General features: G+C 50.1%; 1 protein-coding gene across 1 annotated transcript in view; it reads left to right on the forward strand.

The window, feature by feature from the left end:
* Window positions 1-9073: 9073 nt before the first annotated feature.
* Window positions 9074-26605, forward strand: part of GTF3C5 (general transcription factor IIIC subunit 5) — a 28279-nt gene continuing 10747 nt past the window's right edge. Inside the window, exons 1-3 of the mRNA XM_033195147.1 lie at window positions 9074-9561; window positions 19452-19671; window positions 21435-21633. Of these exons, the coding sequence (XP_033051038.1) occupies window positions 9382-9561; window positions 19452-19671; window positions 21435-21633 (599 nt within the window). The 5' untranslated portion in view covers window positions 9074-9381. The remainder of the gene's footprint in view (window positions 9562-19451; window positions 19672-21434; window positions 21634-26605) is intronic.

Raw genomic sequence — 26605 nt, forward strand, 5'->3', positions numbered from 1 at the left:
TTTAGGAACACAACTCAATTTATGAACAGACTTTGAAATTCAGTACTATACATATGTAACTTAATTTTGCTTCAGAATGACAAGTTGGTTAAAAGGGAGCATATCCTTTGGAATAGTTTGTCCCCCATGGAAATAAAAAGAAAATTGTGAAAACTCTGCATAAACCCCATCCCCAGGTCCCCGTCATTTGCCACCCAGTATTGGAACTGTGTGGGAGTATTCTTGGACCTGGATGTGGATGTGTATATGGTCGGACCTGATCGGGAGCAGGCTGGTGCCCCCTGGCCCAGCACATGGCTTCTAAGCATCACATGATGCTCTAAGCTCCTCAAGCTGGGTTCACCCTCCCTGGTTACTTCGCCCTTTCTTCCAGGTTGTCATGGGCACTGATGGTCACCAGGTGGCGATGTTGCCCAGGAGGACGCTCTGTTGCCATCTCGTGGCCAAAATTCAACACTACACCCTTCCACCTGTTCGGTGCAGGAATCAATTCCAGACCAGAGAATACTAAATAAATACCCATCGTGTGCTTCACAGACTGACGTGGCATCCCAGGAAGGAATATTCAGATTCTGGGACCCGAAGAAAACTTTTTTTTTTGAGGTGGAGACTTACTCTGTCGCCCAGGCTGGAATGCAGTGGCACAATCTCAGTTCACTGCAGCCTCTGCCTCCTGAGTTCAAGCGATTCTCCTGCCTCAGCCTCCCGAGTAGCTGGGACTATAGGCGCCCGCCACCATGCCTGGCTATTTTTTAAAATTTTTATTTTTAGTAGAGATGGGGTTTCATTATGCTGGCCAGGCTGGTCTTGAACTGCTGGTCTCCAGTGATCCGCCTTCCTGAGCCTCCCAAAGTGCTGGGATTACAGGCGTGAGCCATTTTGCCAGGCTGCAAAGAAAACATTTTTCAAAGCCCTCCTTGTCTTCAGTTAGTAGAGGATCAATATTCTTCCACCCAGGCCCCATCAGAGAAGGGCCTCCCTAGGCAGTATTAAGTACTCAAGGCCCCAGACAGAAGTCAGGTGTGAGGGTTGTGGGGTGGCTAGAGTGTCAGCCCCCCCACCCCATGGGATTTGGTCCTGTCAATTAGTCAGTAGCCCCTTTTTTGCCTTGGGACACCTCAGCAGACAGTACAGCTGTGCGATGTTCCCCAGGTCTACAATCAGGGAGCAGGAGCTGGGCTTCAGCTGGATGCTGGGGCAACTGAGGGCTGGGCCTGGCATGTCCTTAGTGCTCGAGTTGCGACCGTAGGTGGCCGGGCATGGGGGCGCCGGCCACCCCTTAACTTTCACACCACATGTCCCTGCTGCCCAGGGAGGATGTGAGCCTGTGTGGCTCTAGTTGAGAACTCACTCTGTGACTTCCCGGGGTCTGGAGGCGGTGGCTGGGGCCGGCAGGGCCGACTGCAGGGAAATGGTTAAAATGCGCTGGGTTAGGCTGGGCGCGGTGGCTCATGCCTGTAATCCCAGCATTTTGGGAGGCCGAGGCGGGTGGATCACCTGAGGTTGGGAGTTCGAGACCAGCCTAACCAACATGGAGAAACCCCATCTCCACTAAAAATACAAAACTAGCCAGGAGTGGTGGTGCACGCCTGTAATCCCAGCTACTCAGGAGGCTGAGGCAGGAGAATCGCTTGAACCCGGGAGGCGGAGGTTGTGGTGAGCCGAGGTCATGCCACTGCACTCCAGCCTGGACAACAAGAGCAAAACTCCATCTCAAAAAAACAAAATCAAACAAATAAAAAAATTAAAAATGCACCGGGCTTCGTTTTTCCCGGAAGCCCTCATTGCCTAGTATTACATTCAACGTGGATTTCCTGTATTCGCCTGCTGTCTATCTCTGCGAATCAAATGTGAGCTCTGTGAGGGCGGAGGCTGGCGGTTCTCTTGACTGCATCGTCTGAGCCCAGCACAGGATCCGGCACATCGCGGGAAGCATTTGGTAAATGGATGTCTGAGTGACTGCTGTGAAGTGACTGGTCTTAGTTCAGGCTACTAGAACAAAAACGTCATAGACTAGGAGTCTTAAACAACAGAAATTTATTTCTCGCAGTTTTGGAGGTTGGGAAGTCCCAGGTCAAGGTGCGGGCAGATACAGGGCCTGGCGAGGGCCCTCTTCCTGGCTGGCAGGCGACCACCTTCTTGCTGTGACCTCACACAGCAGAGTGGAGTGAGCACGCACCTTGTCTCCTCTATGAGGGCACTAATCCCGCCATGAGGGCTCCACACTCTTGACCTAATCACCTCCCAAGGCAGCAACTGCTAATACCAGCTCAGGGAGTTAGGGTTTTAACATAGAGTCTGGAGAGTGGGTGGGGACCACACTTGCTGCAACTCAGCCACCCAGGCTGGGCTGCGACATTTACACCATCTGCCCCCAGTGATGGTCAGTACCTCAAAGAGGACCCCAGTCTGGAAATGGGTGGTCTCTGGCCCCATACGAGGCGTAAGGAATGAAGGGGGAAGGCCTGACTTATAGTGAGTGAGCTCCAGTAACTGAAGAGAAGAAAATCTGACCTGCTTATGCCAGAAAGGGTTATGACCCAGCCAGGCACAGTGGCTCATGGCTGTAATCTCAGCATTTTAGGAGGCTGAGGCGAGTGGATTATGGGGTCAGGAGTTTGAGACCAGTCTGGCCAACATGGTGAAAACCCGTGTCTACTAAAAATACAAAAGTTAGCCGAGTGAGATGGCACGGCCCTGTAGTCCCAGCTACTCGGGAAGCTGAGGCGGGAGAATTGCTTGAACCCGGGAAGTGGAGGTTGCAGTGAGCCGAGATCATGCCACTGTCCTCCAGCCTGGGCAACAGAGGGAGACTCCATCTCAAAAAGAAAAAAAAAAAAAAAAAAGAAGAAAATGTTATGACCCCAAAATGAATCCCGGAAATGCTCTGAGAATTCAAGGACTCCCTGACCTGTATTCATCTCCTGAGGTGGCCGTGAGAAATCGCCACACACTGGGTGGCTGAAAACAACACAAATTTGATTTTCAGAGTTCTGGAGGCCAGCAGTCCAGTAGCAAGGTGACAGTAGGATTCCATTCCCCCCTCGCAGTCACACCATGGGAAATTAAATATTTAAGCCAAAAAAATGTTCAAATCAAGCAGGGCAGCGCCCACGTACAGAAGTGAGGCCCAACAGAAGCAGACTCATCCTCCTCCTCATGCCGACAGCAGCTCAAAGCTTCTCAATGGTAAAGCTTCTGCCAGGTCCTGGCTAAGGCCAAGATTCAGCCTAAAACCCAAACCATCCCTGAGGGAGCCAGCTCCTTAGTCCCTTCAGCAGGAGGGTCCCTGAGTCTGGAAAGAGGAGCTCAGCTCCCAGGGGTGGTGGTGGAAGATGCACCCTTCTGTGTCTCGTGCCAGGGGTCCCCACCTGTGGGCGGCAAGCCACCCAGGTGCCGAGGCAAGAGACTGAGGGCACGGGCTGTTCCAGTGTAATAAAATATATAAAATAACAAGAGTTATACTAGCTATAGATCATAGACATGATTAGTAAGTATCACTAATCGTTAGTTTGTAGTAATTACTCTTTATTCCAATATTATAATAATCCTCACTCTACAATCATAACCTAGGAAAAACCAGGCCATACAGAGATAGGAGCTGACTGGAACACGGTGAGAAGTGACCAGAAGACAAGTGTGAGCCTTCTGTGATGCCCGGGCAGGGCCACCAGAGGGCTCCTTAGTCTAGCGGTAATGCCAGTGTCTGGGAAGACGCTCGTTGTCTAGTGGTAGCGTCAGTGCCGAGGAAAAGCACCCGCTACTTAGCAGACCAGGAAAGGGAGTCTCCCTTTCCCCGGGGGGAAAAGTAGAGAAGACTCTACTCCTCCACCTCTTGTGGAAGGCCTGACATCAGTCAGGCTCACCAGCAGTTATCCGAAGGCCTAACTGTCTTCCTGTGATGCTGTGCTTCAGCGGTCACACTCCTGGTCCACTTTCATGTTTCATCCTGTACACCTGGCTCTGCCTCCTAGATAGCAGTAGCAAAGTTAGTGAAAGTACTAAAAGTCTCTGATATGCAGAAATCATGGCATAAGCTGTCTCTCTCTCTCTCTCTCTCTCTCTCCCCGCCTTGGCTGCCAAACAGGGAAGGGCCCCCTGTCCAGTGGACATGTGACTCCCGTGACCTTACCTATCACTGGAGATGGCTTACACTCCTTACCCTGCCTCCTTGTCTTATATCCAATAAATATCAGCACAGCCAGGCATTCGGGGCCACTACCGGTCTCCATGTCTTGGTGGTAGTGGTCCCCCAGGCTCAGCTGTCTTTTCTTTTATCTGTTTGTCTTGTGTCTTTATTTCTACGATCTCTCATCTCTGCACACGGGGAGAAAAACCCACAGACCCTGTAGGGCTGGCCCCTACACCCACCCTTTCCCTGAGTAACAAACGCTGGTTGCCAGCACCCAAGCGTTCTTCAGGAGTTCCAAATCTCTCCTGTGTGGAAGTGGCACATCGAGGCTGCCCCCCAACCCCCAGTGTGCCCAATCCAGCCCACAGGAGGCGGCTAGAGCTGCAGAGCCCTTCTGTCCAGTGGGATGAGATCTGCCACCCCACAGCGGGCCGAGATGCAAGAAGGATGCCACATTAGTCTGTTTTCTGCTGTTATAACAGACTATCCCAGACTGGGTAATCCCTATAGAAAAGACATTTATTTCTTGTAGTTCTGGAAGCTGAGAAGTTCAAGGACACAGTGCCAGCATCTGCTAAAGGTCTTTGCATTTTTGCTGTGCCATGACATGGCGGAGGGCACACATGCAAGAGGGCAGGAGAGAGAGCTGGACAGAGCTTGCCTCTATGACAAAGAGATAAGCAACTCACTCCCACAACAGCGACATTAATCCGTGCATGAGGGCAGAGCCAACATTAATTTATTCATGAAGGCAGACAGATTAAGTTTCCAACACATGAAATTTGGGGGACATTTTCAAATCATAGCATATGCCCTGAATCCAGGCAGAGAAAGTGTCCCCTCAGTGCACAGGTACTGTCACAGCTGCCTGCTCTAAATGCTGCAAGGTTTTGGAGAATGTTAAAGCTACTTTGTTGTTGTTGTTGTTGTTGTTGCTGCTGAGATGGAGTCTCACTCTATCACTCAGGCTGGAGTGCAGTGGCATGATCTCCGCTCATGGCAACCTCCACCTGCTGGGGTCAAGCGAGTCTCCTGCCTCAGCCTCCTGAGTAGCTGGGATTACAGGCATGTGCTACCACACGTGGCTAATTTTTATATTTTTGGTAGAGACGGGTTTTCACCATGTTAGCTAGGCTGGTCTTGAACTCCTGACCTCAAGTGATCCACCCGCCTCAGCCTCCCAAAGTACTGGGATTACAGGCATGAGCCACCGCTCCCGGCCAAAGCTACTTTTTAACTGGGTTCCTGATCTTTCTTGGCCTGTCTCTGCTCCCAGCCTGGTCTTACTGCTCCTGCCTCTGACCTTCTGCTTTGAATCTCAGGCAGGACCAAGTCTAATCTCAGAAAGTTTAGTCTGATGCCCTGGGATTGGTCCCTTGTCTTCCCCTCACATCCAGCCCCGCTCCTCACTTCCTGTGCACTAAAGGACACTCCTCATCTGACAAGCCTTGATGTAGTGTCCCCATGACGATGCCCTGACCTGGGGCTCGACTGAAGGCTCACATAAGTCAAGTGACTTCATTCAGTTGTTCAATAAATACTTCCTGAGCCCCTGCTCTGTGCTCAGCCCCATGCAAGGCAGTGGTGACAGTGGGAAGACAGTGGTGAATGAGACAGACATGATCCCTGTTCTCAGGAAGTTGCCACTCAAGTGGAAAAGTAAAAAAGAAAAAAATAGAAAAAAATAATAGTGCTTCTGGCTCCATGATACAGTGAGTTTGGAGCCCCAGGCAGAGAGGATGGCACCAAACTAGTGTTTTGGGGTCAGGGAGGATTTACCAGGCAAAGTGACGTCTAAGACAACAATCTAAAGGGAAGGGACAGTTAGCTGGGTGGTGGGACAGAGATGATGGGGAGTCACTGGAGGCGGGGACGGACTGCGATCTCATTCTAGAAAGATCACTTTTGCTTCAGTAAGAAGGAAAAATAGAGCAAACTAGAGGGTCACTGGATTACAGGGTGGGCTCACTAAGGCTCCAGGTGGTTTGGAGTCAGCTTTGCAAGTTCAGAAACTCAATGTCTTCAATACCCAGAGGTGGGAGTGCCATATTTAGAAAATTTAAAAATCACCTAGCTAAATATGAATCTCAGATAACACATATTTAGTATAAATACGCCCCAAATATTACATAAATTCAAATTTAACTGTGTGTTCAATATCTTATTGGCCAACTCTACCAACAGTGACCAAGTCTTCAGGACTGTCTTATGTGCACCAAACTCACAGAGATCTGATGTAAATATACCAATTTATTGATTTACAATTGCAGGCAAGGTTAAAATATATGTTATTCAGATTCTCCTTTCTGGAAAATGAAAGGATCAGAAGATTGACTGGTGAACATAGAATGAAGACAAAAGGACACAAGAAGTTTGAAAGGAAATTTCATCTCAAGGCATGGTAAATTCTGGAGAATCATCCTGGCCTCCCTACAGAGAATCCTCTTTGGTGGCAGAAAGTGCAGGTCCCCATTGCAGAGGGCAGGTCAGGGGCCACCAGGTCCTCACGTGCAGCTCCCTGTGGAAACACGTGGTTCTTCCAGCTCATCCATCATCTGCTGGTGGTTGATTTCCCACCGGACTCTCAGAAGGAAGCGTTCTTTCAAAGCTTTGGGGCTCTGACCCAGCCTTCCAATTACAATACATTTCACATTGAGGTTACACTTCAGACTGTATTCAGTGGGCTAAATTCATGCAGCCATTTATTCTGCCTTCTTAAACCCATCGAGAGCAATCAGGTACTCTTCTGATTAAGAAATCACAGGCTGGGCACGGTGGCTCACGCCTGTAATCCCAGCATTCTGGGAGGCCGAGGCAGGTGGATCATGACATCAGGAGATCGAGACCATCCTGGCCAATGTGGTGAAACCCCATCTCGGCCGGGCGCGGTGGCTCAAGCCTGTAATCCCAGCACTTTGGGAGGCCGAGACGGGCGGATCACGAGGTCAGGAGATCGAGACCATCCTGGCTAACACGGTGAAACCCCGTCTCTACTAAAAAAATACAAAAAATTAGCCGGGCGAGATGGCGGGCGCCTGTAGTCCCAGCTACTCGGGAGGCTGAGGCGAGAGAATGGCGTGGTAAACCCGGGAGGCGGAGCTTGCAGTGAGCTGAGATCCGGCCACTGCACTCCAGCCTGGGCGACAGAGCGAGACTCCGTCTCAAAAAAAAAAAAAAAAAAAAAAAAAAAAAAGAAACCCCATCTCTACTAAAAATACAAAAAATTAGCTGGGCATGGTGGCGCATGCCTATAATCCCAGCTACTTGGGAGGCTGAGGCAGGAGAAACGCTTGAATCAGGGAGTTGGAGGTTGCAGTGGGCCAAGATTGCGCTATTGCATTCCAGCCTGGTGACAGAGTGAGGCTCGGTCTCAAAAAAAAAAAAGAAAAGAAATGACTTTAGGCAACATAGTCAGACCCCGTTGCCACACACACACACACATACATAACTGCAAAATTAGTCCGGCATGGTGGTGCATGCCTGCAGTCCCAACTATTCGGAGGCTGAAGCAGGAGCACCGCTTGAGCCCGGGAGTTCGGGAGTGCAGTGAGCCAGGATCGCACCACTACACTCCAGCCTGGGTGACAGAGGGAGATCCTGTCTTAAAAAAAAAAAAAACACTTCAGAAACTTGGGGTACCCATAGCCAAGAGCAAGGGGTCACTTGCTCTTACTAATTTCTGGCTGTAATGCAAGTGGCGTGATCATAGCTCACAGCAGCCTCCAACTCCTGGACTCAAGTGATCCTCCTGCCTCAGCCTCCCAAAGTGCTGGGATTATGGGCGTGAGCCACTGTGCTCGGCCATGATTCTCGTCTCCCAATATCCTCAAACTCAGTCCCTTCATCTCTTGCCTGGTTTTTCTGAATTCACTTTCGCCCCCTTTGCTCTATTCTCCACACAACAGCCAGAGAGTTCTTTCAAATGCATGAATGGGATCACTGCTCCGCATAAAACCCTTCAAGGGGCCGGGCGCGGTGGCTCACGCTTGTAACCCAGCACTTGGGGAGGCCAAGGCAGGCGAATGACTTGAGGTCAGGAGTTTGAGACCAGCCTGGCCAACATGGTGAAACCTCGTCTCTACTACAAATACAAAAATTAACCAGGCATGGTGGTGGGCCCCTGTAATCCCAGGTACTCGGGAGGCTGAGGCACGAGGGTAACTTGAACCCGGGAGGCGGAGGTTGCAGTGGGCCGAGAAAGCGCCACTGCACTCTAACCTGGGAGACACAGCGAGACTTCTTCTCAGAAAAAGAGAAACCATCAGGGGCCCTCCACGGCACTGGGAAGCAGCCAGCCCGACGGGCGGACCCTTTTCGTGGGTGAAGGTCTCTGACCTCGGTCGGCCTCGGACCTCATCTCCTCGCTGTTTGAGGGGCCACACTCCCAGCTCCGGGGCTTCGCAGCAGCCCCGTGCGCCTCCCAGACAGACGCTGTTCTTCCCGCTGGTTCTCGAATAGGACCCAGCACACAGTAGACGCTTCATGTCTGCCTGTCTAACAGACGAACGCCGCCTTCGGCCCCGAGCCGACGCTTCGGGGCTTTCTGTGGAAGCGGGGCAAGTGGTTACAGCACAGTTCCCCCGCGCTCGCCTTTTCCACATCCAGTTCCGCGAGGCCCCCCGCAGGCGCCGTTAGAAACCTAATCCCGAGAGGGTTGCAAGAGCTTGGGAAAAGAAGCGCCAACAACTACAGAACCCAGGAGAACCCTGACCCGGAAATCAATTCTCAACCGGGACCTTTTCCCACCCAAGCAGGCGGGTCGGAAGTCTGCCTCTGGCCCGCCCCCGAGCTGTCATTGGGTGGAATAACCAGAAGAGGGCAGGGACGTGGTCAAACTCTAGTTCTTTATTGGTTAAAACGTATGGAACCGGAGGAGAAGGTGGCACCTAGCTACCTCTGGATTTCTCATTGGCTAAGAAAAAAACTCGCTCGGCCCTCGGACTCTCATTGGCTGAAGTCCAGGGAGGGTGGTGTCTTACTATCCTCTGGGTCCCAAGCTGGCTAGTAGGAGAGAGTGGTGCTTGCCACGCCCCGTCGGCTAACCCGCTTCATTTTAAACAAAAAGTGGAAGACACGGCGGTCGTTTCCCCGAAGCCATGGGGCCGCCCATGGGCCATGTGCTCCCCGGAGGCCCTGGAGTCTTGCTGAGCCCGGGGAGTTAGGGCGTCGCGAGCGGTGAGGGAGCCCGGAACGATTCCTTCGCGGAACCATTGAGGCGAGGCCTCTGGGAGCACTTTGTGGGACGGACCATGGCGGGCCCTGCCAGACACGCAGGGATGGCGGCGGAGGCGGCCGATCTGGGGCTGGGGGCTGCTGTCCCCGTGGAGCTGCGGCGGGAGCGACGCATGGTGTGCGTGGAGTACCCGGGCGTGGTGCGTGACGTGGCTAAGATGCTGCCGACTCTGGGCGGCGAGGAAGGCGTCTCCCGGGTAAGGGCCTGGGAATGTCCGTGTTGGAATAAGAGCTCCGAGTCTCACAGAAAACGAGCACTCAAAGGATTTCTCAGCAAGGGAAATTTAGCAAATTTATGCAGAAGGGTGCTGCTCGCTCTTATGGCGGCAGCCAGAGCTAACTGAACAAAGGAGGGAAAGGTTTTTGGTTTTTTTCTTTTTCAGACAGAGTTTGGCTCTTGTTGCCCAGGCTGGAGTGCAGTGGCGCGATTTCGGCTCACTGCAAGCTCTGCCTCCCGGGTTCGAGCGATTCTCCTGCCTCAGCCTCCCGAGTAGCTGGGAGTAGCTGGGATTACAGGCGCCCGCCACTGCACCCTGCTAATTGTGTGTTTTTAGTAGAGATGGGGTTTCACCATGTGAAGGGGTGGCCTTCCCCTCCACACCTGTGGGCGTTTCTTGTTAGGTGGAACGAGAGACTTGAGAAAAGAAATGAAACACAAAGTATAGAGAAAGAACAAGTGGGCCCAGGGGACCGCGCTCAGCATACAGATGACCCACGCTGGCACCGGACTCTGAGTTCCCTCAGTATTTATTGATCATTATCTTTACCATCTTAGAAAAAGGGAGGTGGCAGGATAATAGGATCCTTGTAGGGAAAAGGTCAGCAGTAAAGACATACGAATAAAGATCTCTGTGACCTGAATAAGTTTAAGGAAAAGTGCTGTGGCGTGATACGCGTTTGCAAACATCTCCATAAACCTTTTTAGTACATAAAGAGCAGCACTGCCGCTAGAACGTCCCACCTTCAGCCCTGTGGGGCGGTTTTCTCCTTTCTCAGTAAACAGAACATACAATCGGGTTTTACACCTAGATGTTCCATTGCCCAGGGACGGGCAGGAGACAGATACTTTTCTCTATCTCAACTGCCAAGAGGCCTTCTTTCCTCTTATACTAGTCCTCCTCAGCACAGACCCCTCACAGGTGTCAGGCTAGGGGACGATCAGGTCTTTCCCTTCCCACGAGGCCATATTTCAGACTATCACATGGGGAGGAACCTTGGAGGATACCTAACTTTCCTAGGCAGAGGTCCCTGCGACTTTCTGCAGTGTATGTGTCCCTGGGTACTTGAGATTAAGAGAATGATGATGACTTTTAACCAGCAAGCTGCCTTCAGGCACTTGTTTAATAAAGCAGTCCTGCACAGCCCAAAATCCGTAAAACCTTGAGTCACCACAGCACATGTCTCTTGCAAGGACAGGGTTTAGGATAGGGTCACAGATTAACAGCATCTCAAATACAGAACAAAATGGAGTCTCTTGTGTCTACTTCTTTCTATATAGACACAGTAACAGTCTGATCTCTTTTTCTTTTCCCCACAACCATGTTGGTCAGGCTTGTTGGAAATAAATTTTGGGTGCCGCGAAGAAGAATCAGCACTCCGGCAAAAAGTTTTCTCAGCAAGGCAAATTTACTTCTATAGAAGGGTGCATCTTGCTGATGAAGCAATGGCAGGGGAAGGGGTTATCCCTTATGCAGCTAGTCTCTACTGCTGTGTCTTTCCCATATTGGCTAGGGTTGGACCGCACAGTCTAAGCTAATTCCTGTTGGCTATTTCAAAGAAGGCAGGGACGCAGGCCTGAGTGGCAGGGTGAGTAGTTTCGGTGCGAAGGATGGTTACAGAGCAGGTAACTAAGGATGACTAAGGACAGAGCAGGTGATAGAAGCTAGGAAGGGGCTGTTTACTGAAACTAGGGGCAAGGAGGTGTAAAGAACGAGGAGTTAAACTTTAATATATATATTTATAATATTTATGTATATTTATTAAATATATAAATATCTTTCTATATCTATCTATCTATCTATCTCTCTATATATATATCTTTTTTTTGAAACAGAGTCTTGCTCTGTCACCCAGGCTTGAGTGCATTCATGCCATTTTCCTGCCTCAGCTTCCCAAGTAGCTGGGACTACAGGCACCCACCACAACGCCTGGCTAATTTTTTTTATTTTTAGCAGAGACGGGGTTTCACTGTGTTAGCCAGGGTGGTTTCGATCTCCTGACCTCGTGATCTGCCTCCCAAAGTGCTAGGATTGCAGGCGTGATCCACGTGCCCGGCGGGAGTTAAACTTTAAAATGGAGAACAAAGAACAGGGAAGCTGAACATACTAACATATTGGTTCCTTGAAATGGAACTCATAACTTATTGTATTTGTTAATTTTCCCCCTCTTGAATTTAAAGGAAGGTAACAGGCTGAAATCTTTGGAGAGGAATTTACTGTATGCTACAGGCTGGTCTCGAACTCCTGAATGCAGGTGATCCACCGGTCTCCGCCTCCCAAAGTGCTGGGATTATAGGCGTGAACCACTGCGCCCGGCCTGGAAGGGGTTTTTATCCCTAACGCAGTCAGTCCCTGTTTTTGTGACCTGTCCCTACTGGTTGGAGTTGGACCACACAATCTAAGCTGATCTCAATTGGCTGTTTCAGATAGAACCATGGTGTGGGTTACAGTGGCAGGATGAGCGATTTCAGTGGGAAGAATAGTTTGGGCGGGAAGGGCAGTTAAACACAGCGGGGAACTAAGGGCAAGGAGGCACAAAGAACAAGGAAGTTAGGCTTTGAAGATGGAGAACAAAGAACAAAGGAGTTGAACAAGCTGAATCTTTGAAGAAGAATTCAGTGTATCTAACAGTTTCCCCCTCTTGATTTTCATAATTCTTCCTCTTCAAACCTTTTCAGCATGTCTTGACTTTGCTGTTCTCCTTGGTTTTCTAAAAGTAGAAGTTTGTCTGAATAAGGCCAGGGGGGAAATTGGAGGTTTTAGTGAGAGCTGTCTCAATAAGTCTTTGTATTAACCCTCGGGCACAGGGTATGATACAGCATCCTACGAGAATAAACATGCTTATTACAATGGCAAGGGAGATAAGGATCGAGGACATAAGTCCTTTCCACCTGCCGAACCATCTTCCCATTAGATCAGTGAAGGGATCGTTTATCCCAGAATTTTAAGCTAGCTCATTGGGTAAAGCAGTAAGACCTTGCAGTGCCTTTGTTATGATTCCGTCAGGAGAGTATTATTAGGGATAAAAATACAACTTGCGTTCCAGTCGTGACACAAACCACACCCCTCTCTGCTAGTATCATTTCTAATGCTATTCTGTTTTCCCAAGCCATTTGACCGGTGTGTCCTAGTTGTTCAGCTATTCCTTTGATAGCATCCCTAGTATAATTAACAAATTGTTACTGGTTGGAATAGATGTAATTTATCCAGTCCACATTTTTATTTATAGTTAGCCACCAGAAAAACATAGACTCAGATCCTGCAGCTATTCAATTACGAGCCTTAAATTCCTCAGGTACCCCTCGGGGAACTCCAATGGCATTTATATAAACATAAGGGTCAAAGGAACCATGGGGGGCATCTCTTACTCTATAGTGCCTTGTTTTTACTTCTTCTGGTTGATGAAATGCCAGAGTGAAAGGGATGTCCAGTTGGATCAGAGCACAAGTACCACTCCAGTTACTTGGCAGAGTATCCAGTAATGGTCCACCACAATGCCACCATACATCCGCTCAGGATGACTAAGGGCAGACTCATGGGTAAGCTCTTGGAAGGGCTTAAGCTCACTGCATCCTGTTAGATCTCCAAGGAATGCCAAATTTTCCATCACAAGAGACACAAAGGAAAATTGGCATTGAGAGACGGAAGCTGGATAGCCCTTGGGGGCTGACCCGCAGGGTGTTGAACTTCAGGGAACCGCAGAGAGAGAGGTCGGCACCATTTGTCACCCCAGGCTGTGGGGTTCTGGAAAAGAGCTACCTAAGCCCATGCCCGCTCGGCTGGAGGACCATCCAAGAGGAAAGGGGACAGTGTGGGCCTCTGGTCTACCGTGTGCACAAGCATAACAATTGCTTTTGTTTAAAGTGCGGACGGAATGTTTAATCCATTCTATCCAGGCATTTGCATCTCCGTACCCTGTTTCAGTTGCTAGAGTTTGCTTTAGGTCTCTTACTTCTACAACTGCTACTTTGTCAGGGTCGTCCTGGAGATGGGAGGGGAACGCTGGACCTGATATGTTTGGGGAGAGCGTTGGGTCCCATACGTTCCTTGGACCCTGGGTCTGGATTTCTTCATTGTTTTTAGCTGCCGATGGTCCAGCCAACCTTAGAGAGAGGGTTCCTATGGGATCCCGCCCTGTAACGTCTGCTCCTAACCCATACCCTCCAAATACAGAGGGTTCTTGGGCCATTGTTTGGGGATTATCTGTAATTAGCAATAAGGGGTTACACTTCAGTGGCTTACAATTTGGTGGAGTGGAACCACGGAGAAGTTGGAGTTTTTGTTAAGAGTTTCCGCAGCGGCCGGGTGCGGTGGCTCAAGCCTGTAATCCCAGCACTTTGGGAGGCCGAGACGGGTGGATCACGAGGTCAGGAGATCGAGACCATCCTGGTCTACACGGTGAAACCCCGTCTCTACTAAAAAAAAAATACAAAAAACTAGCCGGGCGAGATGGCGGGCGCCTGTAGTCCCAGCTACTCGGGAGGCTGAGGCAGGAGAATGGCGTGAACCCGGGAGGCGGAGCTTGCAGTGAGCCGAGATCGCGCCACCGCACCCCAGCCTGGGCGACAGAGCTAGACTCTGTCTCAAAAAAAAAAAAAAAAAAAGTTTCCGCAGCTTATTTAAAGGAGGGGGTTGGCTGTCCACCTGCCATATTAAGTGGTCCACCAAACATATGCCCAGTCACCACAGGGGCCCTTTAAGGCTCCATATTTATACTTGTTTGACTCCGCGATATGGACATAGATACTTACCTACATTGGATAGCTGCCTTTGAGCTTGTTCGTAGCCGCACAGGATAACTGAACAGGCATCAAACTGAAGGGTCAAGGGATAATTAGCCTGAGTCACACTGATGACAAGATGACCTTCTGTTGGAAAGAAAAGGAAAAATAAACAAGTGATTATTAAGCCCTTTTTAGGGTTAGTTAGTGTGGTGGGGGTGGGTCCCGGGGTGACAGCCCATTTTTCCCTGTCTGTGGAAGTTACTCCTTTCACCCCCGTGTAGTGCCCATCCCTTTTCAGCCATTCGGATCACTGTTTCAGTAGTTAAGAGTACCAGATAAGGCCCTTCCCAAGCTGGTTCGAGTTTTCCCTCCTTCCAGCTTTTGATGAGAATGTCATCCCTAGGCTGATGCTGGTGTGCTGGAAACTCTAGGGGTGGCGTCTGTGCTAAGAGGCCTTTAGTCCTGCTGGAGGATAGACCGAGTTTATAGTTTTTGAGAAACTGATCTTTTGTTTCAAACGTAGCAACGTCAGCACTGGAGTGTAGAGAAGGCAACCCATATAGCATTTCATAAGGTGATAAGCCAACATCTTTCCAAGGGGCAGTTCGGATTCTTAACAAGGCAATGGGAAAGCATTTAGTCCATGGCAACCGAGTCTCTAAGACTAATTTGGTTAAGTGGCTCTTCAGCGTTTGGTTCATTCTCCACTCTTCCTGATGCAGGTGGGTGCCAGGAAGTATGGTATTCCAATGCTATGTCTAGTACTTGGGCTAGTTTCTTGATGACATGTGCAGTGAGATGAGTCCCATTATCTGAATCAGTATTTTCTATTAATCTATCAAACCTGGGTATAATATTCTCAGTCAGTGCTTTAACCACATTATTAGCAGTTGCACTTGCAAAGGGAATAGGTTCCATCCAGTGCGTAAAGTGATCTGCTATCACTAATAAGTACTTCAGGCAACCGATTGGGGGCATGTCGGTGTACTCAATTTGGACACTTTGGAATGGTTAACCCTGGACTCCCTTCCCCAAGGGGTGGTTTTCTTAGGGTCTGCTTATTAGTCTTTTTGCATGTTAGACAACTATCTGTAACTTGTCTTGCCAGAGTATAAATTCCTACACATCCCTAAACCCTGAGAACTGCGTCACACACGGCTTGGGTCCCCAGTGAGTTCTCTGATACAGCTGAGATAAGACTTCTCTCATGAGAGTTTGGATAACAATTCTCTTTGGTCTGATAATACCCATTTTCCTTCAGGATTCTCTTTGGCCCCTGTTTTTATTAATTTCTCTTTTTCAGTTGAAGAGAAGATGGGAACTGCAGTCAGGGGAGGAAGACAAGGGGTTAGGTGAAAAGTGAGCATTTCAGAGGAAATGGTGGCTTGTTTGGCTATTTGATCTGCCAGGTTATTCCCTCAACTTTCACAAGAAGGACTTTTCTGGTGTCCTGGGGCATGGACAGTAGCTATTTCTTCTGGCAACTGGAGGTTACCTAATACTTGGGTGATTAATTCCTTGTGGACAAGGTCTTGGCCTTTGCTATTAATGAGACCTCGTTCGGTCCAAATTTTTCCAAATGTATGAGCTACCCTGAAGGTGTACTTGGAATCAGAATAAGTAGTTCCTTCTTGGTTTTGCAAGTGCTTTAAGGCTTGATTTACTGCAAATAATTCACACGTTGGAGCTTACCAATGATTGAGCGGCCTTCCAGACTCTCCTTCTGCAAGGTCTTCCCCATAGACTGCTGAATATCCATTATGTCTTTTTCCTTCAGTTACCCCGAAAGAGCCATCTATAAATAAGTGCTGCCCTGTTTTGAAAGGGGTCTCCCTTACATCCGGCCTGAATCTAAACACTCATGCTCAGGTCCTTTTAGATTTGGATTCCCTGTTAGGAAACCTTGTGTGTCAAGTGAATTGCAGAGGTTGGTGTTAAATCATCTCACTCACAGGATGGCTTCATACTTTAAAGTTTTTGAGTCAGTGAGCCGTCTCCCTGCTTTCTGGTTTAAGATAGTTCTAACTTGATGAGGCGTGCTCACAACTGAATTTCCCCCAGAGATCAGCTTTCTGCTTTCTTCAGTTAACAAAGTGGTAGCCGCCATGGATACATTCAAGCCATCCACAGGTTACTGGATCTAAAACTTTCAACAGCAAGGCCACAGGTTGCCAGTGACCCCATGTTCTTGAGTAAGTACCCCTAAAGCTACCCCCTTGTTTAATGAAAAGGTGAGATGGCTTTTCTAGGGAAGGCAGGGCTAGGACAGGGCAGTTACGAGCAGATGTTTTAGTTCTTCAACCCAGTGGATTTCTTCAGAGGTCCACAGAAGAGGTCAGGCTTTTCTTAGGCAAGCTTTAGGTATAAAGGTTTTGTTTTTAGGGCGTTTAAGTCAATCCGTAAGCGGCAATATCCAGCCAATCCTAGGAATTATTCTGAGTTCCTGCTTAGTTTTATTTTTTATTTTTTATTTTTTATTTTTTTTTGAGGCGGAGTGTCGCTCTGTCGCCCAGACTGGAGTGCAGTGGCCAGATCTCAGCTCACTGCAAGCTCCGCCTCCCGGGTTTACGCCATTCTCCTGCCTCAGCCTCCCGAGTAGCTGGGACTACAGGCGCCCGCCACCTCGCCCGGCTCGTTTTTGTATTTTTAGTAGAGACGGGGTTTCACCGTGTTAGCCAGGATGGTCTCGATCTCCTGACCTCGTGATCCACCCGTCTCGGCCTCCCAAAGTGCTGGGATTACAGGCTTGAGCCACCGCGCCTGGCCACTCCTGCTTAGTTTTAGGCAAAAGTAAGGACACAATCCCTTCAAGTGGTTCAGGCCCTGTCCTTCGTTCGCCCTTACTTATCGAGTGTCCTAGGTATTTAATTTCTGGCTCTATGAATTGAAGCTTTCCCTTTGAAACCCTTAACCCTTTTCCTTGCAAATGGTTAAGGAGGTGGACGGACAGGGCAGCTCTCTGTTTTATAGTTTCACTAGATACCAGCAGGTCATCCACGTATTGGAGCAGGCATATGCGTTTTGGGGTAGAAATTTGTTTTAGAACTTGTTCGGCCGGGCGCGGTGGCTCAAGCCTGTAATCCCAGCACTTTGGGAGGCCGAGACGGGCGGATCACGAGGTCAGGAGATCAAGACCATCCTGGCTAACACTGTGAAACCCCGTCTCTACTAAAAATAGAAAAAACTAGCCGGGCGAGGTGGCGGGCGCCTGTAGTCCCAGCTACTCCGGAGGCTGAGGCAGGAGAATGGCGTGAACCCGGAGGCGGAGTTTGCAGTGAGCTGAGATCCGGCCACTGCACTCCAGCCTGGGCGACACAGCAAGACTCCGTCTCAAAAAAAAAAAAAAAAGAACTTGTTCTAGAATCTGACCAAAGAGGTTAGGGAAATCTGTGAAGCCTTGGGGGAGAACTGTCCATCAATACTGTTGCTTCCATCCAGAATGGAGATCTTCCCATTCGAAAGCAAAAGTGTCTCGGCTGTCCTTAGCCAAGGGGCATGCCCAAAAAGCATCCTTTAAATATATGACCATAAACCACTGGTGGTCGCATGGAATTTTGCTGAGGAGGGTGTAAGGGTTAGGGACAACAGGGTGAATATTCTGGAATATCTGGTTGATGGCCCAGAGGTTTTTCGTTAGTTGGTGTGACCCATCTGACTTTCTTACAGGCAGTATTGGGATAAGGGGACATTACGGGGTTCAAGGAGCCTGTCCCTAATGAGACTTTCAATAATAGGTTTTAGGCCTATTCTTTTTTTTTTTTTTTTTTTTGAGACAGTCGCCCAGGCTGGAGTGCAGTGGTGCAATCTCAGCTCACTGTAAACTCTGCCTCCCAGGTTCACGCCATTCTCCTGGCTCAGTCTCCTGAGTAGCTGGGACTACAAGCGCCCGCCACCACGCCCGGCTAATTTTTTTGTATTTTTAGTGGAGACGGGGTTTCACCGTGTTAGCCAGGATGGTCTCGATCTCCTGACCTCGTGATCCGCCCGCCTTGGCCTCCCAAAGTGCTGGGATTACAGGCATGAGCTACTGCCCCTGGCTTCTTCTTTTATATTATTCACTTGATTTATGGCTTTGACAGAATCCTTCCTCTCGCTAACCTCAGGGATCATGTGTACCCAGTGACAGCGTGAGCACTTTGGGAAGGGATCTTCATTACCCATTCAGTCTCCTCATGTTTCTTGAGCACCTCCCTGTGCCAGGCCTACGCTTGGGTTCATTCCCACCCCATCAGGACTCAGAGGTGTGTGTTTTATGAGGAGGAGATTCCTGAGGACAAAGTCATCTTCATTCTCTCCCTAGGTAGTTCCTGATCACATCCTAAGGGCCAGACCCTGTGCTGGGTGTTGGGAGCCAGCTCACCAGCACGTAGGTGACCTCATCCGTATTCACATTGTTGGTGCTTTCATATGCACACATCCGATGCTCATTGTGACCCAGCATCGGGCAAGTATTCATTCGATGGAAGTGGCACATGTTGAATGTCTACCATGAGTTAGGCACCAGGCACTGTGCTTTATTCATATTGAACCATAACAGTCCTATGACATAGATGCTATTCTTGGGGTTTTTAAGGAGAGGAACCCAAAAGAGTGTTGGTATTCAGTCTCATATGCTTGGAAAGCTAGAGGTAACAGCAAGTCAGAGCCCAAATGGTTGTTACTGATTGATTTAATCTCATTTGGACCTCGAAACATTTGCATATGAGACTGAATACCAAGACCCTCTATGGTGGGTAGTTGTTAGAGTAGGTAGCCCTAGACAAGCCACTCCACCCTGCACCAAGCCCGAGTTCCCTCCAAGATAAGGGTGATAGTACCTCCCCTCAAGTGTTGCCAGAAGGACAACCTGACACCCCACACTGAGCAGGCACTTGATGGATGATGGCATTTACTTAGCTGGCACTTGTCATCTCCAACTTCACAACTTCTTAGAAGGAAGGAGATGATTCTCATTTTCTCCACTAGATAAAAACTAAGATACATGGGTTTAAAAAATGAGCCTTTTGGAATTAAGAGTCTAGAATGAAACGTGAGCCTCCTGGCCCTTCCTGGATCACTGTCAGACTTTTTTTGAGAGAGGAGCAGCTTCTCACTGGCTGCTTGGCTTGTCACTGCCTCACTCTGTCTCCTTTGGCCTTGCCACAGATCTACGCAGACCCCACCAAAAGGCTGGAGCTGTACTTCCGGCCCAAGGACCCGTACTGCCACCCAGTGTGCGCCAACCGCTTCAGTACCAGCAGCCTGCTGCTCCGCATCAGGAAGAGAACAAGGCGGCAGAAAGGGGTGCTGGGCACTGAGGCCCACTCCGAGGTCACATTTGACATGGAGATCCTTGGCATCATCTCCACCATTTACAAATTCCAGGGTAACTGAAATCTGTTCTTGCAGTGTCTGGTTATTTCAGGGCCGGCCATCCTAGCTGCCTGCAGGAGCTGTGTGGGTCATCGGCATCAGTGAAGGGGGCCAGGATGTGCCCAGGCAGGAGGGCAGGGGCTATGGGGACACAGCAGGGCACAGGCCCCATCCAGGAGGCAGCCTTTCTTCCCTCCAGCCAGCAGTTGCCCAGAGACTGCGGGCTGATTGCTGCCAGTCGTCAGCGTTGTTAGGCTAGAAATCTCCTAACTTTTTTTTTTTTTGAGACAGAGTCTCGCTGTCTCCCAGGCTGGAGTGCAGTGGCCGGATCTCAGCTCACTGCAAGCTCCGCCTCCCGGGTTCACGCCATTCTCCTGCCTCAGCCTCCCGAGTAGCTGGGACTACAGGCGCCCGCCACCTCGCCCGGCTAGTTTTTTTGTATTTGTTAGTAGAGACGGGGTTTCACCGTGTTAGCCAGGATGGTCTCTATCTCCTGACCTCGTGATCCGCCCGTCTCGGCCTCCCAAAGTGCTGGGATTACAGGCTTGAGCCAACGCGCCCGGTCAGAAATCTCCTAACTTTTAATGAAACCATTGTATGGGACCAAGTAAAACTGGTCAGTAGACCTCCCCCAGTCTTTCCCCTACCACAGTGTCTTGAACCTTCTCTTGGTCTCGGCTGCTGTTGGTCTTGCCCACCTAGCTGCCGAAGCCCCTTGAGACCTCCTGCTCCTCTGAACTCTCAGCAGGTTGAACGTCCCTCGTGGAGCCCTCAGTCAGGTTTGCCACCTACAAGGAACCCCAGGGAGGAAGCAATAAGGCAAGGGAGGGAGACAGGAGTGAGAAAGACAGACTCTGGCATTGTGCCTGCCTGAGCCCTGCCAGTTTCTTTGGGAGGTGACTTGGCTTCCCTGAGCCTCAGTTTCCTTGTCTGTGCAGTGCGGGCTGCAGAGCCTGCTCCTTAGGCCCTTGTGAAGATTCCGGGAGGCAGTGCCCGTGAATGGGCCAGGCTGTGGACCACAGGAGGTGCCTGGCATGTGACTAACAAGCCTTAGAGATGGCTGAGTTACAGCTGCAGGTCTAGGCAGAATCTGAAGAGTTTAAAGATTGAGAAGGGAAAAGAGGACTAGAAAGAGAAAAGAGGGGAAGAAGAAAGTGAAATGAAGGAGAAGCAGGACCTGGGGTCCCATGGGTTGGGTATTTTCAGTGGCAGTCATTCTGGTGGGTCATGGCATTCACCAAAGAGGGATGTTCTTTCTGGGACAGGGTTTCCCAAGTGATTCATAAAACATTACACCTCGTATTTTTTTTATCAAATTGAACCAACACCTTGCTGCTCAGTGTGTGTCTCTGAACTGGCAGCATCAGCCTCACCTGGGAGCTTGGTAGAAATGTGCCATGTCAGAACCTGCATTTAGCAAGATCCCGGGTGATTCATAGGCATGTTATTAGGTTGGTGCAAAGGTAATTGCAGTTTTTACAGTTAAAAGTAACATACGTCTCAGAAGCACTGACCTGGACTCCATCCTCACCTGTCAGGTAGCTACCCACCTCCCCAAAATAATTTTTATGTAAGTGACTTAGACTGCATCAAGCCAACTTTGCAGAAGCGTTTGGGAAGGGTGTGTTTTCCTGCCACCCTCACCCTGCAGCCTCCACCACGTGGCCCACTCAGCACCTCCCTAAGCAGACGTGGGTGTCGGTGTGTGGCAGCTGCCCATTCCCGGACAGATATCCCTGGACTCATTGTCTGCCATCTGCCCACCTTTCTTTCTAGGGATGTCTGACTTCCAGTACTTGGCCGTGCATACGGAAGCAGGCGGCAAGCATACGTCAATGTATGACAAGGTGCTCATGCTCCGGCCTGAGAAGGAGGCCTTTTTCCACCAGGAGCTGCCGCTTTACATCCCGCCGCCTATCTTCTCCCGGCTGGACGCTCCGGTGGACTACTTCTACCGACCAGAGACCCAGCACCGGTAAGGCCCCTCTCCATGCGGCCTCGGTTCTCCATCCTGAAAATGGGATGGGCTGGGTGCGGAGGCTCACGCACTGTGTGTGGTGGTGCACACCTGTAATTCCAGCTACTCGGGAGGCTGAGGCTGGAGAATCGCTTGAACCCGGGAGGCGGAGGTTGCAGTGAGCCAAGATTGCGCCACTGCACTCCAGCCCGGGTGACAGAGTGAGACTCTGTCTCTAAAAAAAAAAAAAGAAAATGGGATGATAGTAGTAGCTACCCAACAGAGGCGCTGGGATTGAATTTAAAAAGTGCGTGCAGTTCTCGGCACAGGGCTGAGTACAGAACGGGGCCTTAGTAAGCAGTGGCCTGTGTGATCACCAGGTTGGCCTCACCCCTGAGGACAGTGCAAAAAATGTGACTGTGGGACATGTGGGTTCTTGCTGAGAAATGTCCTTTGGCTTAATCCCTGGTCATGGCTGACCAGCCAGTCTCTGGACCTTGCTGTCACTAGTAATGACACTACCTAAGCAAGCCGCCTGGGAACGTCCCACTCTCTGACCCCAGCTCTTTCCTACCTCCTTTGTTCCCCGTAGCCTCACCGTCCCTGTCCCTGGCAGAAATTTCCCAGCCTCTTGATCATCTGTCCCTCCCCTGCCCTCCTCTCTTTGCCACACTCACCTGCCAAGCCTTGGTCCCACTTCACCCCAGCTGTTTACCCTTTCCTGGTCTGCCCTGTGCGGCTGGAGGTCGCTTCAGGGAACCCCTGACCCTGCCCATCGCCCAGTGTCATCCTTCTCAAGGCATCTGTGACTCTACACAGCTCTCGCCTGCTCTGTACTTGGTTATGGTCTGTGTCCCCTCCCGAACATGGTGCCTCTCCTGAGGACAGGCGCTCACTCTCTCTCTCATCAGTAGTGGGTTTCTCCTACACCGAGAGCTATGAAAAGCCACATGGCCGTGACTCATAGTGCAGCCACCGCCACCCACCACACCTCCCATGTGCACAGCCTGCCCAAGCCCACATGCAATTCAGGTGAAATGAGTTTTGTAACTCAGAAGTTCTTGACATAATTAGAGAACCCTGGGGCTGTTGGAAAGGCAGGCCTGGCCATTGTCAAATGTTCAAATTGTCAAATGCCACACATTGACATAGAAGAATAGGATTTCCTTTATATAAAATCCAAGATTGACTACTATGAAAACAAAATGAGGAAAACAAGTTTGAAAATACCCAACTGGGTGCGATGGCTCACGCCTGTAATCCCAGCACTTCGGGAAGCTGAGGCGGGCAGATCACAAGGTCAGGAGATCAAGACCATCCTGGCTAACACGGTGAAACCCTGTCTCTACTAAAAATACAAAAAATTAGCCGGGCGTGGTGGCGGGCGCCTGTGGTCCCAGCTACTCGGGAGGCTGAGGCAGGAGAATGGCGTAAACCCGGGAGGCGGAGCTTGCAGTGATCTGAGATCGGGCCACTGCACTCTAGCCTGGGCAACAGAGCGAGACTCCGTCTCAAAAAAAAAAATACCCAACTGGGGATAAATAACATTGACCAGCTTCACTGCCAGTTATTCCACATCCCTGTGCAACAGCGCTGTGAGTGCATCTCACCCCAGCTTGGGAGCAATTCCCCAGGGTTCCTGACACCCGCATCGTACACATGAGGAAGCTGAGACGTGGGGTCAGCGCCAGGTCCTGCGGGCAGCACCACCCCGGTCTCTCCCACTCTGCAGGCTTTGCTTGTGGCCCAGTGCCACGGTGTCCTGACTTTTGTATGCTCTACTTTCTAAAATTACACACAAAAAGACAACATGAAAAAAAAAAACTGCATCGTAATGTATGCTCCCCAGAGGCAGCGACTTGGCCTGCTTCGGTCTCTGTCATAGCCCCGGTGCCCAGAACAGAGCCTGGCCAGTGAGAGGGACTCAGCAAGTATCCATGGGCCCCACGCAGATTTAGGGGAGCAAGATTACTGCAAACAGACGAGCAAAATGAAAGAGCCTTTTTTTTTTTTTTTGAAAGGTGGAGTCTTGCTCTGTCCACCCAGGCTGGAGTGCAGTGGCGTGATCTCGGCTCATTGCAACCTCTGCTTCCTGGGTTAAAGCAATTCTCCAGCCTCAGCCTCCTGAGTGGCTGGGACTACAGGCGCTCACCACTACGCCCAGCTTATTTTTGTATTTTTAGTAGAGATGAGGTTTCACCATGTTGGCCAGGCTTGTCTCGAACTCCTGGCCTTCAGTGATCCGCCCACCTCAGCCTCCCAAAATGCTGGGATTACAGGCGTGAGCCACCGCGCCCAGTCTGAAAAGGACTTTGAAAACTGGCCCAGAGGTAATGGTGTTTGTTCTGGGAACAAACACAATGGAAGAATTGTTCCATAGCATGTTTTAAGCTTCCAAAAATGCAGCCCTCAAGAGAATGGGCTTGGGCCTAGTGTAGTGGCTCACACCTGTAATTCCAGTGATTTGAGAGGCCAAAGCGGGAGGATCACTTGAGGCCAAAAGTTTGAGACCGGCCTGGGCAATATAGCAAGACTCTGTCTCTACAAAAAAAAAACAAAAAAAAGTTAGCTGGGCATGGTGGCATGCACCTGTATAGCCCTAGGTACTGGGGAGGCTGAGGTGGAAAAATTGGTTGATCCCAGGATTTTGAGGCTGCAGTGAATATGAGCACAGCACTGCACTCCAGCCTGGGTGACAGAGCAAAACCCTGTCTCAAAAAACAAAAGAAAGAGTGGACTCTGTGGACTGATGGGACCCATGCCCAGCTGCCTCCCTTGCTCTATGACAGAGGCAGGTGCAAGACCAGATTCTGTGGGATAAAAGTAAATGGTGGTGTGATAACAGAAGTCTAGAAAAGTCTGGAAGATTTGGGGCTCAGCAGTTTTCTCTGAAGGGGTGGGAGGGCCTTCTCATTCCTCATTACATATTTCCTTTAACATGTCCTGACTGAGCACCTGTGGTGGCCCAGGGCACTCCCTGGAGCCTGGTGTCCATGGACGACACGGCAGCTGGGGTGCAGTGCAGGGGTGGGGAGCTAGATGGAGCATGATTACATGGCGGGGAGCCTTAAAGGAGGTCATGGGGAGTGGGCCGGGGCTACAGGTAGCAGCAAGGGCCCTCAGAGGAACTGACATCTGAAGCTGAGACAGAGCCAGCCAGGTGAAGATGCAGGGAGAACTTTCCAGACCAGGGGATTGGCGCATGCAAAGGAAGGCTGGGCAGGCTGCTGTGCCCCAGAGCAGGTGAGCCAGGGAACGGGGGTGGGGAGCAAAGACCAGTGCTTAGGCTTCATCCTTAGGAGAGAGTGTGTTATTCTCTGCCTCCAGAAAAGCATTGCAGAAAGAAAGGTTCCAATACACCTCAAAGTAGAGAGAATTGAATTGTCTAGTAGCCCTCACATGCCCATCACAAGCGTCCAGTGAGCAACATTCTGCCCCCTTCCACTCCCATTGGCACAGTGCTGCCTTCAGAAACAAGCAGCACGGATCTCCACCAGGGAAGACTCATGTTTCAAACAGACCTGCCGTACCGGTCTCCTACCCAACAAAGCTAACAGCACTCCCCAACATCACCCACACCCAGTCCTTGTTCACTTTATCCTCATTGTCTCAAAAGCCACTCAGGAGCCAAACAAGGGCCACACACGTTTCTTTTGGTTGCTGTCCCCTAGTCTGTAACATCCCCTACCGCCACCACCCTCTGCTTTTTTCTGATTGTAAGAATAAATTGTACCGGTTAGAAAAAAACAAAACATTGTGGAAATGTATTAACTAAAAAGAATCAAGTCACTTTGCCTCCCTGCAGAAATCTCTTACATGTAGAATGATACAATTTTCTGTAAGTATATTGTACTCACTGTAAGAATTTGAAGCAGGGTGACATGTGTTTTTTTAATTAATTTATTTTTTTTTGAGATGGAATTTCCCTCTTGTTGCCCAGGCTGGAGTGCAGTGGTGCGATCTCGGCTCACTGCAAGCTCTACATCCTGGGTTCAAACGATTCTCCTGCCTCAACCTCCCGAGTAGCTGGGACTACAGGTGTGCCCCACCATGCCCAGCTAATTTTTGTATTTTTAGTAGAGACAGGGTTTCACCATGTTGACCAGGCTGGTCTCAAACTCCTGACCTTAGGTGATCCGCCCGCCTCAGCCTCCCAAAGTGCTGGGATTACAGGCGTGAGCCACTGCACCCAGCCTACTTTTTTAAAGTTACTTATTGGCCAGGCATAGTGGCTCATGCCTGTAATTCCAGCACTTTGAGAGGCTGAGGTGGGAAGACTTCTTGAGGCCAGAAGTTTGAGAACAGCCTGGGCAACATAGTGAGACCCTGTGTCTACAAAAAATTTTTAAAAACTACCCGAGTGTGGTGGCACGTGTTCCTGTGGTCCCAGCTACTTGACAGGCTGAGATGGGAGGATGGCCTGAGCCTGGGAGGTCAGTGCTGCAGTGAGCTGTAATTGTGCCACTGCACTCCAGCCTGGGTGACAGAGTGGGACCCTCTTTTAAAAAAAAAAAAAAAGTGTTTTTTTGTTTATTTTTTCTTCACCACAAGCAGCTCACTCTTGTCAGAAACAAAAATATATAAAAGAAAACCGTGCGGGCATGGTGGCTCACGCCTGTAATCCCAGCACTTTGGGAGTCCAAGGTGGGTGGATCACCTGAGGTTGGGAGTTTGAGACCAGCCTGACCAACATGGAGAAACTTCATCTCTACTGAAAATACAAAAAATTAGCCGGGCATGGTGGCTCACGCCTGTAATCCCAGCACTTTGGGAGGCAGAGGCAGGCGGATCACGAGGTCAGGAGATTGAGACCATCCGGGCTAACACGGTAAAACCCTGTCTCTACCAAAAATATAAAAAAATTAGCCGGGTGTGGTGGCGGGCACCTGTAGTCCCAGCTACTTGGGAGGCTGATGCAGGAGAATGGTGTGAACCCAGGAGGTGGAGCTTGCAGTGAGCCAAGATCGCGCCACTGCACTCCAACCTGGGT

This window comes from Trachypithecus francoisi, unplaced genomic scaffold (assembly GCF_009764315.1).
Source record: "Trachypithecus francoisi isolate TF-2019V2 unplaced genomic scaffold, Tfra_2.0 Contig01585, whole genome shotgun sequence".
Taxonomy (NCBI): domain Eukaryota; kingdom Metazoa; phylum Chordata; class Mammalia; order Primates; family Cercopithecidae; genus Trachypithecus; species Trachypithecus francoisi.